The sequence below is a fragment of the Eptatretus burgeri genome, chromosome 6, assembly GCF_056783735.1.
Source record: "Eptatretus burgeri isolate ZD-2024b chromosome 6, Ebu_testis_v1, whole genome shotgun sequence".
NCBI classification, from domain to species: domain Eukaryota; kingdom Metazoa; phylum Chordata; class Myxini; order Myxiniformes; family Myxinidae; genus Eptatretus; species Eptatretus burgeri.
In genome coordinates, this window is record NC_140966.1 from 8,967,819 (window position 1) to 8,984,134 (window position 16,316).

The following is a 16,316-nucleotide window of genomic DNA, read 5'->3' on the forward strand; positions in this document are numbered from 1 at the left end:
TACGTTGGCTAAAACGTCAAGGTGTGACCAGGCCTTAAGTGAGCAAGAACAGACCATAGAAAACATTTATTATCTTTGTTTTGAATATAAACAACTGCTTTCTTAAGTTTTATCTCTTTTGGTAAATCAATATAAGAAGAAACTTGAAGAGGATCTGATTTTGAGATGTGTATATCTTAAAATATTCTTTTTGTAATAGCAAATCCACTACCTACTACAGTGTTATCAACATCTTTTTCTTGTCTCTGGAGTTCATCGTAAACATCACATCTTACAAAATCTTGAAATGATGAGATAAAGTGAGGGATTGTCCTGGTATAGGGAGTAGTTTCATCGCCTTCTCTTACTGTATTCAATTTTACTCCCATATAAAACTTAAAAGTTTTCATTTCACATAATGTGTTTTTAATTATAGTTTCAATACTTTGTTTAACCACATCAACAGCTTCCGTGATTGAAGATGGTCCAGCGTCTTGAAAGCGAAACAATCTTATTTTTATGTCCTTTAAATGCCCCATCAGTGTTTTCAATGGAGAATTTAGTGACACCTTCCCTTTCTTCATTGTTCTTGTGTTTACGTGATTGAAGGTGTTTATTAATTTTAAAAAAATTAAGAACATCATTATCACATCTATCACAACGTTTTGTTTCTTGGTCAAGTGGAGATATTTGTCTGAAAAGATTGAATGTTTGTTTGTAGGTTTGAATGTGTTTTTTATAACATTTATATTCATGATTACAAACATCGCAGTATGTTGTATTCACCATATTTATATGACAAAACTTTGCTTAAAATAAAATTTTCTTGAAGAAAATTCCGTTTAATTTAAAGGTAAATCTGTGCTTAAAACAATTTTATCCTCAAACTATTTTTACTTAATAAATACAATGTATCAAGACACAAAAGATAAGTTTCAATCAACCTCTTCATTTGTAAAAGAAACTGAGAAATATGTCGAGGATGTAAAATTGAATCTATCTATAATTCCAGCAGTGTGTGTGTGTGTGTGTGTGTGTGTGTGTGTGTGTGTGTGTGTGTGTGTGTGTGTGTGTGTGTGTGTGTGTGTGTGTGTGTGTGTGTGTGTGTGTGTGTGTGTGTGTGTGTGTGTGTGTGTGTGTGTGTGTGTGTGTGTGTGTGTGTGTGTGTGTGTGTGCATCTGTTTGTCTGTTTATCTGTGACCGCCGTTTCTCGATGACCACTGGTCCGATCTGGTTGAAACTTGCCAGGAATATTGCTGGGGACCCGCGGATGTGCCTTTTCAAGGTTTGAAATTAATCGGACGAGCGGTTCCCAAGTTACAGCTATTTATCTGTCGACCAATGACAAGACACGGTGCTATGACATCACGAATGACATCACAATTAATGTTTTTTGTTGTTTTTGCACGATTGATGGTCCGATCTGATTGAAACTTGCCAGGAATATTGCTGGGGACCCACGAATGTGCCTTTTCAAGGTTTGATATTAATCGGGCGAGCGGTTCCCAAGTTACAGTTATTTATCTGTCGACCAATGACAAGACACGGTGTTATGACATCACGAATGACGTCACAATTAATGTTTATTTATTTATTTATTTATTTATTCGCAGGATTGACCATCCGATTTGATTGAAACTTGCCAGGAATATTGCCGGGGCCCCACGGATGTGCCTTTTCAAGGTTTGATATCAATAGGGCGAGCGGTTCCCAAGTTACGGCCATTTATCTGTCGACCAATGAAAGGACACGGTGCTATGACATCACGAATGATGTCACAATTAATTTTTTTTTTGTTATCTTGCCAAAACGAAGTTTTTGCAAGATGTGTTAGTCAGCTTGTATGTTTTTTTTTGTTTGTTTTTTTGTTGTCTGTAATCATGTATAAAAAATTCTGCAGAGCACAGTTATCATTGGAAATTTTTGTAACTTCGCATATCAGAGGCCTACAGAGGTCCCTTTCAGTGCACAAAATTTTGAAGGTCAAGGTCAAAGGTTAAGGTCACTTTGTCGCAAATCAGGGGAGTCGACGAAACCCTTATTTTTTGAGTAATTTTGATCGGATCGTCTTCAAACTTAATGGGAATATAGTTCATGGTCTGGCGCTCAGCTGATTAATTTTTGGTGGCGATTGGCCTTGACCTTCATGGTTAGCGCCTAAGGTCAAACATATTTGACCCCAAGGTCAAATTTTTAAGTTTTAGGAACCATATCATGTAGTACCTCAAATTGAACACCTCGATGAGTGGTTTCTAGATATGTCAAGCTTGAGACATTATGACGTCATTTGGTGACATTATGAGGCAAAAGCATATTTTTCATGGTTACTCTGAAGAACGATTCTCATCAGAATCTCTCGTAGGCAGATATTCCTCAAGGAGTCGCTCCTGGTGGATAGCAGCTCTGTTCACCTCAGTGTGACCTCAAAGAAGTCACACGTGGTCACCTTTTGGCAAGATACGGGTCACCCTGCGGGTGACATTGGTTTATTTGTTTGTTTTTTTGCCCGATTGACGTCACAATTCTTCTTCTTCTTCTTCCTTTGGTATGACGTCACAATCGACGCTGGGGACCTGAGTTTGTGCCTTTTCAAGGTTTAATATCGTTCTTTTTCAGTTTCAGCTGTTTCCCAAGTGTTTCCCAAGGTTTGAAAGCTGTTTTTTTCCCAAGGTTAGAATTAATTGTTCAAATTATTAATTAATCCAAGGGTTTGAATTTTCCCAAGGGAAACAGCTGTTTCCCAAGGGTTTGAAAGCTGTTTTTTCCAAAGGTTTAAATTAATTGTTGTGCTTGGTAGACATTTGTGAATACATTTACAGAGAGAGGGGCGAGAGAGGAGGGGGGAAAGAGGAGGAGGGGCGAGAGGAGGGGAGAGAGGGGGCAAAGGGGGGGGCGAGAGAGGGGGGCGAGAGAGGGGGCGAGAGAGGGGGGCGAGAGAGGGGGACGAGAGAGGGGGACGAGAGAGGGGGACGAGAGAGGGGAGGGAGAGAGGGGGTGAGAGAGAGGGGGCGAGAGGAGGAGGCGAGAGTAGGGGATGGGAGAAGGGGGATGAGAGTGGGGGCGAGAGAGGAGGGGGGAGAGAGGAAGGGTGAGACCAGGGGGAGAGAGGAAGGGCGAGACATGGGGGGAGAGGGGGCGGGAGAGGGGGGCAAGAGAGGGGGGAGAGAGGGGGACAAGAGAGGGGGGAGAGAGAGGGGGCGAGATAGGGGGGCGAGAGAGAGGGGGTGAGAGAGGGCTGCACATACTGGCACTCATCTACGGGCACGCACCTACGGGCCCGCACTAGTAAAGATAAATATAACTATTGGATAAAAACAATTATGGTGAATGATATGAGTTCTTCAATTTCCTTCAGTGGAAGGGCTTTTCGCATATCTGGAAGAACATCAATTAAAGTCGCTCCAACAAAAGTTTCTCCTCTCCTTCTGGAAATATATTCAAAACTAGAAAAAGCAATGAAACAAGAAAAAGTATCAAAAAAGAAAAACCTCATGGATGAAGCTTTTGAAAGAAAAGATAAGACCATCTGTTCTCTCTCTATCGAGTGCAGCCTGTGGCTGCTGGTTGCATCATTGGTTGGGATGCGGCTATGCCGCTGATGCAGTGTCCCCCTTACCAGTACACTGGTACTCATTTTGCCGACCTCGGAAGGATGACAGGCTGAGTCAACCTCCTGGTGTATTTTAATTCAGCGGCCAACGGGGCTTGAACTCAGGACGCTAGGATCCCAAGCCGTCACCCCAACCACTAAGCCAACACCAGGCTTAGACCATCTGTAATATGCAAGGAGAACTTCACCAACCCTAAAGATGTCAATCCTGATGAAATAAAGGATGTTAGTATATCAGGTGAAATGACATTTCGTTCAATAGTAGTTAAGGATCATTTTAAAAGTACCTTTAATATAAAAAATGTAGTACTTGAATCTGTTAATGAAAAAAAGAATATAGATACAGATGGTAATGTTTTTTCTACTAATTAAATGAGTCATTATTCAACTGAAGATTTTGAAGATTATGAGAATGATGATAGTATCTTTGTTGGAACAGAAGACAGTTATGATACCGAGAGTTTGTATTCAAATAATAGTTATTAAAGTTGTTTTATAGATGATTGTGAAAGCACCAATGAAAGTACCGAAGATGATACCGAAGATTAATTTCATTTGAAGTCAAGTTTTACTTTATAAATATGAATAGTTTACTAGATTTTGAGCCTCTTGAATTTCCTGATTCTACACATGACAAATTTGAGAATTGTCCTGCGTGTGAAAGACGGGGATTAAACACAGAGTCAAAAGCCTATAAACAATGTATGTTCTGTGATTATCTTCTAATTAATGATAATAAAAAATATAAAAAGGAATATAATTCTTTGAGATGTACACCAAAAATGAATTACTTTACAAGATTGATTCGAGAAATGAATGTAAAGTATGAGGGTGATAATACACCTTTCCTTACAAGAGAAGAGACTGAACAAATGACGACCCTGTTTCATGGAGTGATGATTTATATTATTAACGATTGTCATTTTCAGGGAAATATCAACACAAGATATTGGAAAATAAAATAATGGATTATCTTGAAATTAAACCTGAACTTCAGATAAAATATAGTTTCCAAAAAAGGCAATAAAAAATTTAATAACCTGTTTTTCAAATGTATAAATGAATGATTTCTTTACCCATTTGGGAAAATAAGATAAAATTTAACAACCATAAAAATGTTCCAAATTCATAAAGTTGTCTCATAGTTGGTTCAAGCGGGTGTGGAAAAACCTGCTTACTTTTAAAGATGCTCCTTACTCCCAACTTTTTGGATTATGATAATTTAATAATTTTCACAAAGTCGAGTTTTCAACCTGAGTATCAACTACTCTCACAAGGTTTTAATGCTGGTCTTCAAAAATAAAAAAGATGTCATCGGTATATTTAAACTTCAAAACAAACTAAATGATTACAACATTAAAGATATAATACAACTATTTTGTGATATACAGAGATATAAAAAGAAATCAAAACCGATAACTTGTATTCTTCGTGATAATACGGATGATATACCTTTTCCCCAAGATTTGGATAAATCAAAAAAGATCTTCGTTATCTTTGATGATTGCGTTAACTAGTACGGGCCCGAAGAGGCGGGCCCGTAGATGCGTGCCCGTAGGTGAGTGCGAGTATGTGCAGCCCTCTCTCTGGCCCCCTCTCTCTGGCCCCCTCTCTCTGGCCCCCTCTCTCTGGCCCCCTCTCTCGCCCCCCCTCTCGCCCCCCACTCTCATCCCCCCTCTCACCCCGCTCTCTCACCCCCCTCTCTCCCTCCCCTCTCTCGCCCCCTCTCTTGCCCCCCCACACTCTCCCCCTCTTTTCCCCTCCTCTCTCCCCCTCCTCCCTCACCCCTCTCTCTGTAAATGTATTCACAAATGTATTCACAAAAAACAAACAAATAAATAAATAAACATTCATTGTGATATCATTTGTGATGTCATAGCACCGTGTCTTGTCATTGGTCGACAGATAAATGGCCGTAACTTGGAAACCGCTCGTCTGATTAATATCAAACCTCGAAAAGGCACATCTGCGGGTCCCCAGAAATATTCCTGGCAAGTTTCACTCAGATCGGACCATCAATCGTGCAAACAAAATAACAAAAAACCAATGTCACCCCCAGGGTGACCCGTATCTTGCCAAAAGGTGACCACGTGTGACTTCTTTAAGGTCACACTGAGGTGAACAGAGCTGCTATCCACCAGGAGCGACTGGTTGAGGAATATCTGCCTACGAGAGATTCCGATGAGAATCGTTCTACAGAGTAACCATGAAAAATGTTTGCCTCATAACGTCACCAAATGACGTCATAATGTCTCAAGCTTGACATGTCTAGAAAGCACTCATCGAGGCGTTCAATTTGAGGTACTACACGATATGGTTCCTAAAACTTGAAAATTTGACCTTGGGGTCAAATATGTTTGACCTCAGGCGCTAACCATGAAGGTCAAGGCCAATCGCCACCAAAAATTAATCAGCTGAGCGCCAGACCATGAACTATATTCCCATGAAGTTTGAAGACGATCCGATCAAAATTACTCAAAAAATAAGGGTTTCGTCGACTCCCCTGATTTGCGACAAAGTGACCTTGACCTTTGACCTTGACCTTCAAAATTTTATGCACTGAAAGGGAGCTCCTATAGGCCTCTGATATGCGAAGTTACAAAAATTTCCAATGATAACTGTGCTCTGCAGAGTGATTTATATGTGATTACAGACCAAAAAAAACAAACAAAAAAAAAACATATGAAGGTCAAGGCCAATCGCCACCAAAAATTAATCAGCTGAACGCCAGACCATGAACTATATTCCCATGAAGTTTGAAGACGATCCGATCAAAATTACTCAAAAAATAAGGGTTTTGTCGACTCCCCTGATTTGCGACAAAGTGACCTTGACCTTCAAAATTTTGTGCACTGAAAGGGACCTCTATATGCCTCTGATATGCGAAGTTACAAAAATTTCCAATGATAACTGTGCTCTGCAGAATTTTTTATACGTGATTACAGACAAACAAACAAACAAACAAAAAAAAAAACATACAAGCTGACAAACATATCTTGCGAAAACTTCGTTTTGGCAAGATAAAAAACATACAAGCTGACTAACATATCTTGAAAAAAACTAACATATCTTGAAAAAAATATAAAACCGCTCGGCGATCGCAAACGGAACGAGCTGCTTTGGCGGCTCGTTTTCGTACAGGCTCCATCGAGGTATAAACTCCCGGCATTTCTGTCTGCGCGAATAATTAGGTACATCGACAATTCGGCGATCGGCCCTGAAGCGCGTGGACAGAAGAGTTGGCTGGTTTATGGCGTGGTTAAAAACACCCGTAGCTGGGTTTAGGCGATGACCCGAAAGCTGCGACTAGATTGCCACGTTCGGTGGGCGCGCGCGGCGGCAATTGAGCTAAAGTCGGTCGTCCGCACGCCGGAGTGGCGGAAATCCACAACACTGGTATCAGCGAGCGGTACAAGAACTCTCCCGTCTCCACACAAAATTAACGGAACCGGATCAAGGGTGTGTGAAGCGACCCTCCGGTTCCATTATATTCCAAGCTTTGAAATTTTTTATAACCGAAACGCAAAATGGCAGCTCAAGGTGAGCGGGGGCATGGAGGAATATTTTTTTAATGCAGAATCCATGGCCCGGGACGGTTCGTTTTATTATAATCACACCATGAATTGTCGTCAGTGGGAGCGGCCTGAGCATGAACTTTGCCGGCAACTAAACTCAGAGTCGCAAAATGGCAGCGTGGTCGCACCTCAGCACGGCACGAGTCGTTAACGGGTTGCTATTAATAGCGCAACGAGCCGCACGGCACGGGGGAAGTGCTCCCGCCCACCGGTTCAAACCACGTGGTCATGGCAGGTGGACCCGGACGACAAAGCGTACATTGGCGAACTTCAGACACAATTGTCAGATGCCTTGGAACAGTGGAGGTGTGGTGATAACTGTATAGAGGAATTGCAAATTGAATTGGACGAGGCACAGGAGCGAGTTCAGGGGCTGGAAGAGGACTTAGCCAGCATAGTCGAGGAACTACATGGGGAAACGACGGAAGTAGATTGGTTGTGTGGGTTTTTGGTACAAAAGGCGAGCGCACTGAATAAAAGAAAAGAGGAGGAGCAAATTAGTAATTCTCGGGATAGGAAGAACTTGGAGGAAAAATGGGGAAAAAAGCTAGAAAAGAAAAAAATGTCAACACGATTTGGAATTGAAACAACTGAAGGAAGGGTTTACCTGAAGGATGGAACAAGAAAAGAGCGAACTGAACAAAAGAATAGAGGAGGAGCAAATTAGTAATTCCCAGAATAGAAAGAACTTAGAAGAAGAATGGAAAACAAAGCTGGAGGAGGAAAAGCGGGAATTGGAACTACTGAAGGAAGAGGTAAGATCAGGCAATCGGATAAGAGAAAGCCTCGAACAGAAGATAAAAAGAGGAGAGAAATCTCTGGAGCAAAGGAAGGAAGAATTGTTGGAAAAGTCAGGACAGTTTGAAGAACTACAGGGAGAAATGAGGAAAGTAGAGTGGAGTACCCATGAGTTGGAACATGAGAAGAGCGAACTGAACGAAAAAATAGAGGAAGAGCAAATTAGTAACTCCCGGGATAGAGAGAACTTGGAAGAAGAATGGAAAACAAAGCTGGAAAAGGGAAAATGGGAACACGATTTGAAATTGAGACAACTGAAGGAAGAGGTAAGAATAGGCAATCAGAAAAGAGAAAGACTGGAAGGGGAGATAAAAAGAGAACAGGAATTTCAGGAAGACCTAAAGAAATACAGTAAGAAAAGGGACGAAATGAGGGAGGAAGCATGCAAAAGAGGTGAGGAGATGGGAAAGGAATTAGAAAAAAAATCTTCTGAGTTACGGAAACACCAAAACAAAGAGACGGGATTACAAAACGAGCTGAGGATGTTAAGAGAGGAAAGAAAGAGAACAGAGAATGAAACGTTAAGGAACCACACTGTGCAGATCGAACAGTTAGAAGCCAAGGCCAGATGAAAGAATGAGATGCAAGGAAGAGTAGTGAAGGAACAACGAATGAAACAGGAAAGGGAAATCAGCCAATTGAAGGAAATGACGAGATTGGAGAAGGAAGAACAAGACAGACAGTGGGAGAGGAAACAAAAAGAATATGGATTTGAAATTGAACAGCTTAAGGAAAAAGCAAGGTTGGAGTAAGAGGAGAGAGTGAAAGAACAAGGAATGAAGCAGGAAAGAGAGATCAACAAATTGAAGGAAACAATGAGATTGGAGAAGGAAGAACAAGAGAGACAGTGGGAGAGGAAACAAAAAGGACAAGAACAAATAAAGGAAAAAGCAAGGTTGGAGTATGAGGAGATAGTGAAAGAACAACGAATGAAACAGGAAAGGGAAATCAGCCAATTGAAGGAAATGACGAGATTGGAGAAGGAAGAACGAGAGAAAGTTGGATAGAAAACAAAAAGAACAAGGAATGAAACAATAAGAAGGACAAGAACGACTAAAGGAGAAAGCAAGGTTGAAGTACGCGGAGATCGTGAAAGAACGACGAATGAAACAGGAAAAGGAGATCGGCCAATTGAAGGAAACTATGAGATTGGAGACTGAAGAGCATGAGAGACAGACGAAGAGGAAACAAAAAGAGGGACAAGAACGACAAAAGGAGAAAGCAAGGTTGAAGTACGCCGAGATAGTGAAAGAACGACGAATGAAACAGTAAAAGGAAATCAGCCAATTGAAAGAAACGATGAGATTGGAGAATGAAGAAAATGAGAGACGGTGGGGTAGAAAACAAAAATAATATGAGTTTGAAATTAACCAACTCAAGCAGAGAGCAAAGTTGGAATCCACAGAGATGGAAAAGCTCTGGAAAGATAATGAACAACTAAGGGGGCTCATAGAGGAAGAACGACTCAAATGGGAAGGAAAATGGAGCCAGGAAGTAGAACAGCACAATAATGTGGGATGTGTGACTCCCTCCACAAACCTCCAGAACGAAACAAGAGGCCGGCCAGCTTCATATGCCGGCCTGTTTGCGCTACAGCGGCCTGTTCCGGCCTTGCCTTGCCATGCCTTGCCTGCCTGCCTCTGCCATAACCCCATGCCTGCTACCCTTGTTTGCGTTTGCCCCCGTGTCCATCCATTACCATGTGCGCCAAGATCATCACGCAAGTTGCAGGGACTGCCCTGCAGGCAGCCGCACACGGGGACTGCAGTGGTGCAGCCCGTGCACCGTTTTGTGTTTGCTTGCGTCATCCTTCTGGCTCATGTAAAGGGGGAAGCCTGGGACTGCATTGAGCAGCTGGCTACCTTCTTGATCCTGCGCAGGGAGCCAGAGACTGCATTTGGGCAGCCTGGCTACCCTCTTCAAATGGCCTGTGGGATGGCATATCGCATGCCGGGTTAAGGTGAGTTGCCTCCAGCAGCGGAAGGCAAAGCAAAAGGTTCAATGACAGACAATGGGGCCTTTTGAACAGGCCCCGAAGACATCCGACCTTCAGCTGCGGGGGCGCTCACCCTCAAAAACTGTGATTAACTTTGCCATGCCTTTTTCCCACAGGGTCCATCGGTCCTGGGCCATGGTTAGTGTAAAATTTATAAGGTTAAGGCAAAAGTTAAAATTGTAAATATGTGGACCCCCACCTGCATGTGTGTTTTAGCGCCAGCGATTGAGTTAAGTTGTCCGAATGAGTCTGTGTGAGTTGTTTAGGTAGTTACGCAGCGCAGTAGGTTATTTATTTTGAGGACACGTATTCACAAAATGTCGCACTCAGGGATCCGAAGATAAAATGTGTTAGGGGAAAACTTACACATGCTGGCCACACGCAAATTTGACGACTCGGGACGAGTCTGTAAAAAGGAGAGAGGGTAGTGTTGTGGATTTGGAAAGCTATCGCACTCAACATTCAGGTCCTTTAGCTCAGTTATATCGTTAAGTACATGTTGCCAATTAGGGTCCCGACCCTGGTCTAATGGGTAATTAAATGTTCCTGTGCTGTGAAGTTGTTTTCATAGTTGGGTTTTCTTTTAGTTTTTTTTTTTTTTACACCACCAACTACATCATCGACTCCACCGCCGACCACACTGCATCGCCCCTGCCTTCGCTTCACTCCTGACACCACGCCACCGTGGCCAATCGGCAGGGAGCCGGCGTCTTCCGTGCTCCGCCTCCAACCCAGCACCATCGCCATTAACCACGCGGTCTGAGGAGAGGCTGTAGGCGGAGCCACGAACGCCCCCCCCCCCCCGCTGGAGACTCCGCTCAAGGGAGGGAGTGCCCCGCCCACCACGCGCCTGTCCAATCGGGAGCGGACGAGGAGTCACATGGGGCCTCCGGTCCGATGGGAGGGCGAGTGGGGAGGAGAGAAGGTTCGTTGAGCGGGAGGGGGGATAAGGTATGTTCTGAGGAGGGGAAGGATGTTCCTGAGTCGGCTGTGTTTCCGACGGAAGAGGATTTTAAAAGAGCGTACACAAAAAAGCGCTGTTCTGAGGAGATTTCGTCGTCGTTCATTCCCTTCTTGTCTTCTCCCGTTTTTCTTCTCTGCCCTGCTCATCACCTTGGCTCCTAAAACGACCTCGTCCCGGCCCCAGAGCTTCGCATCATCGCCTTCCGCCTGGCTGGGACGGTGACACCAGTCTCACGACCAGGGGACGTCAAGCTGCGCACTCGTGGCAAGGTAGCCAGCTACCCTGACCCTCAGCCCGACTGTCCTCCGGGCTGGAGGTCCCATTAAAGACCCAGGGGGTCCATTTCAGTCTGGGTGTGCATGTCTGTTTGTGGCGCCAGTCTTGTAAGTAGTAAAGTTGCATAAGTGCCTGTGCTGTCTATTATTTGCCTTGCTTATTATTCGGTATAAATCTTCCCTTATGTGCTTCCCTCATTCCCTGCTTATTATTGTAAAATAAACCCCAATTGTTAAATGTACTCAGCTCGTCGTGTCGTTTCCTTCATTGGCTGAGCATGTCGTGGGTGTGAGGGATTTGTCGACCATTGCCAGGGTCCCAAGATAATCGGGCCGGCGGAATTCGGTGATATCACCGCTCGGCTATGCATACGGGACGGGCCGCTTAAGCGGCTTGCTTCCAAACGAGTTCCGCCGAGGGTGAAGTACCCCAGTAGCTGGATCACGTGGGTACTTAGGTAAGTTGAAGTTGGCAATTAACCCTACCCCACGTGATCTCTCCATTGGCGTATTTCGGTCCTAAAACTACCAGGACCCGTCGACCCGGGCTTACCCGGGCCGGCGATCTGTAAATTCTGGGCGATCGAGCCAAGACGGCCCCACTGCTTCACCGAGGGTCGTGCTCGTGGCGACGCGCCGGCGGGAAACCTCAACAATATATACATATATATGAATATATATATATACATATATATATATATATATTTACATAGAAAGAATTGGGGTTCTCCCCACCACCATTAACCCTTCAAGATTATGAATGACTGTATTTAAAACCTAAAACCTTCACATGCACTCTTTGAGTACAACCACCAGTTTTCAGAAAAAAATGAAAGACGAAATACTGCGATGGAGTCATCAGGAGGAACCCGGATATGATTCAGGTTTCAGCTGCTGATCCACAACCCTCAAACCCATCCAGGGGCAGCCAATTGAGCATCAAATGTTTTTTTGTAATAATTAACTTCTCTGTAGACAGATAGACAAAAAAAGAGAGAAATTAAAACTAATGGGGGGGTTAAAGAGAGGACAATGGACAAAAAGAAAACAAAAATCAAGAATTAGAACGAATAAAGAGAAATGTGAAAAAGTAGAAAAGAGAGTGAAAGGAACAAAGAACAAAGATGTCGGGAAGAACCTGGACAGATAGATTTCAGCAGTTACTAGCCAATGCTCAAACATAGCAACAGGTACAAGCTACCAGAGGTCCGTCAGCAGTGGTTCAGTTCATTCCAACCAGTGGTTTAGGCATGCATAAGTGAATGAGATGAACAGAAACTTCTCAAATTATCGTAAGACTGTAGTATTTGGTTGGAGTTACTTCGGAAAAACTGGCCTTGAGAGTCAATCTTAATGGTTGTAAACCTTGGCAATAGTAATTTCAAGTGCAATCATCAAACCAAAATAAGGTTGATTCATCAGGGGCTGAGATTCAAACACAAGTACATGAACAATTATTTATAAGCTTACACAGGTACCATATTTTTCAGGTACAAATCTATGTGGAATACAAGTGAAATTGGTTAATTTCCCCATTTTTCTTTCCATCATTCATAGATAAGTCAATTTGGAGTACAAGACAAGGTTAGATCAACTACGGGAGTGAGCAAAACTGTCAGTCAGAGCAATAGAGGTGTTAGTCCCTCCCTGACACTCAACACATCACGGCCGACAGTACTTCGAGGGTCATGAATATTAATGAGCTGTTTTGTGCATATCATTTGAATTACCTTGTGGGACGACATTTCCGACATGTTTCCGTAAATAGTTTTTCAACATGTTTGCTATCATATGTAGATATAGTATTTAAAACAAACTACAGAATCATTATCAGCACATGGCTCATCGCACATTCCATTTTACCAGTCCCGAACATTGGCAAGTCATATTCCCGCCATTTTCTTCAGCGAAATGAACAACTTCCAACTTAAAAGCTGCCATGTACGACTTACGTGACTTAACGGAGGCATTTTGAGATGACGTGGTGAGGATGGAAAAATATGATAGACATTGAAAGAGATGAATCGAACGTAATTGGTGAGTGCATGCCCGTTATTGATTGGACAATAACACATGGCCGTCAGTGAGCGGATTAACGTTTAATTGCTCACCCAATCGGCAAACGTTCCGGTCAATGATTTTGTCATCTTTTAAATTAACAATTGTACAGTTTGTTTCAGAAAATATCACACTTTGGATTTTTTTTTTCATTTACAGGAAATATTGTGCTGTATGTATATCGTTTTAGCCCGATCACTCAATGGTGAAGAATCACTTTAAAAAAAAATCTCGGATCTTCGCCAAAATCAAATCAATTCTTCCTTGTTACATGTCCAAACTGCTCACCAAGTTTTGTCTGAATCCGTGCACAACTTTTTGAGATATCCTATTCACAAACAAACAAACAAACAAACAAACAGCCAAACAGACAGACAGGGGAGGAAACATAACCTCAATCTACCTTCGGTGGCAGAGGTAAAAATGGAGGGAGAAGAAGTTATTTTAACTTAAGCATCATGCTTAACCATCAGTCATACTTGCTATAGTTCTTTTTTTGGTTTAATTAATGGTAGTTTGATGAAATGAATGTGAAAGGTGTGCTACAAACCACGTTCTTCCCAAGCTTGCCAAAATAATTCCCATCTTCATCTAAAGAGGACCTGCAAAGAAATAGCATTGACAACGTACATTACAAGAAATAATGATGCAAAAATCATTCAACATAAAAGCATTTCCTTGACATAACCAAGTACATTCCGAGAGGACCAATTTCTTACATTTTTCTGTCATCGTTGAGATACTGTATTGCTATATATTTAGACTGGGAGGATGGCCGAGTGGTACACACATTTGCCTCTAAGCTGTCTAGCCTGGGTTTGAATCCCGACCCAGCTATAAACTGTCATACCAGTGCTTCACAGGCAGGGTGATTCAATGTGTGTGCTGCCCCTTGGTTGGACAATAAACTGGGTGTCCCGTTTGCCGGCATTAGTTGGTGGACATTGAAAATCCAACGATGTCCTTCATGAAGAGTAAGTGAGCTATCGCTGGCACCATGAACAAATTACAAATTCCTGTCCGAACCCACGGCACAGCTATGCCCTCAGCCAATGATGCTACCCTGCATCCTTGTGCTGCATATCCATCCATCCATCCATCCATTGGGACTATACTCTGTGCAGAGCGTTGGTGCTGCTTGAGCAGTCACCTGGACTATTGGGTACAATCCAGGATGGGTCGCCACTCCGACACAGGATACAAGCAAGCTGGCACTCATTTTGCCGACCTCAGAAGGATGACAGGCAGAGTCAACCCCACCTGGTATTGATTCAACAGCAGGTGGGATTTGAACTCAGGATCCGAGGATTTGCGCTGCATATGAAAGACGACTATGTCATTAAAATGTTTTATGAAATTCCCAAATGAAAATAAACAAGTTTGAGTCACATATTACTTTTCACTTACAATAACGAAGCCAGAATATAACATTAGAGTTAAACATACTGCACTTTAGACTAATTAAATTAAAAGACAACAAAAAAGACAGAGGCTGGAAAGAGATACAAAAATAAAGACCAAATATGTGGTCACATTTTGTTCTAACTCTGAATGTGCATTATGTAAGGAAATGCATTTGAATAAACTTTAATTGTACCTCTCTAATAGAGATGTGAATTTTAAGTTTGTTGCACTTCAGAAAAAAAACAAAACTTGAAACCACCGAATTTATCCAGTGCAAATGGCCATGCTCCGAAGAGTGTGATGAACTAGCTGAGGCTTGACATATTGAAACATTGTGTGGTGTCAATTCCATAGCATTGTAAATCACATCTATAAATAGTTGTAATTTTCCTCTCAGAGGGACGGGTCCAACTGCGGGAAAGAAAGAATGTTCATTGCAGCTGGGTCCAAAAGTAATTGTCCAACACATCCCAAAAGTGCTGGATTGCATCAACATACAAAGACTAGTTAGAGTTAACAGACTGCATCGATATACAAAGACTGGCTCAAGTTATCAGACTACATCGATATACAAAGACGAGGTAGAGTTATCGGATTGCATCGATATACAAAGACTAGTTAGAGTTATCGGATTGCATCAATATACATTGATGCCTATTGCATCTATGCCTGGTGTTTGGCTTAATGGTTAGGGTGATGGGCTTAGGATCCTAGGGTCCTGAGTTCAAATCCCACTCAGCTGTTGAATTAATACCAGGTGGGGTTAACTCGGCCTGTCACCCTTCCGAGGTCGGCAAAATGAGTGCCACCACGCTGGTATCCTGTGTCGGAGTGGCGACCCATCCAGGATTGTGCCCAATAGCCAAGGAGAATGCTTCGCCAGCACTAACGCTCTGCACACAGTATGGTCCTGATGGATGGATGGATCAATAAACAAAGACTGGCAGTTATGGCTGAGAGCGCAATTATGAAGTTGATGAAATGCCCCTCAAATTTCTTCGAGTTCAAGGCTCAGGGAAGACATATATATATATATATATATATATATATATATATATATATATATATATATATATATATATATATATATATATATATATATATATATATATATATATATATATATATATTGAAACGCAAAAGAAACTTACCACCATTTAAACCTTCAAATATCAACAATAACACTGCGTGTAGTAAATGTGTGAACTTATTTGTGGACAATAGTGTCCTCACTGTCAGACAAAACGGTCACGGATGGTCACTTGAACCTTTAATGGTCACTTCATAGCACAGCTGTTGAACAGCCGTTTTGACAGTCAGTGATTAGCCAAGGGGTACGGGATGATTTTAATGAGCTGCACGTGATGTCTTCATATTGCCTTTAAAAAGGCCAGTGCAAAATGGGAATTTCAATCAACATGCCACGATTGTCAAGGATCAACGGCAGTGTGCCTTGGGCATACTGCAAGGCGGATTGAGCTACCGTAAGGTGGCACGTCGCCTTGGCTGTTCACACCAGACGATATCGGCCCTGGTGGACAGAGACACCCTCCACAACTCTGCAGATGACAGACCTCGATCAGGGAGGCCAAGAGTCACCACTGCAAGGCAGGACAGACAGATGGTCCTAAGTCAGATGGCTTCAGACATTGAGGAC

The 16,316-nt window shown here is 42.6% G+C and overlaps 1 protein-coding gene across 8 annotated transcripts in view; it reads right to left on the minus strand.

Moving 5' to 3' along the window:
• The window catches only part of FBF1 (Fas binding factor 1), a 215,869-nt gene that overhangs the window by 157,814 nt on the left and 41,739 nt on the right, over positions 1–16,316 (minus strand). For all 8 annotated transcript variants that reach the window (XR_015058923.1, XM_085883880.1, XM_085883877.1 and 5 more), the window contains one exon: positions 13,806–13,857. Coding sequence is in view for 6 of the 8 variants with exons in the window: in XM_085883877.1 (XP_085740003.1) it covers positions 13,806–13,857 (52 nt within the window). In the remaining 2 variants the exon portion in view is untranslated. The remainder of the gene's footprint in view (positions 1–13,805; positions 13,858–16,316) is intronic.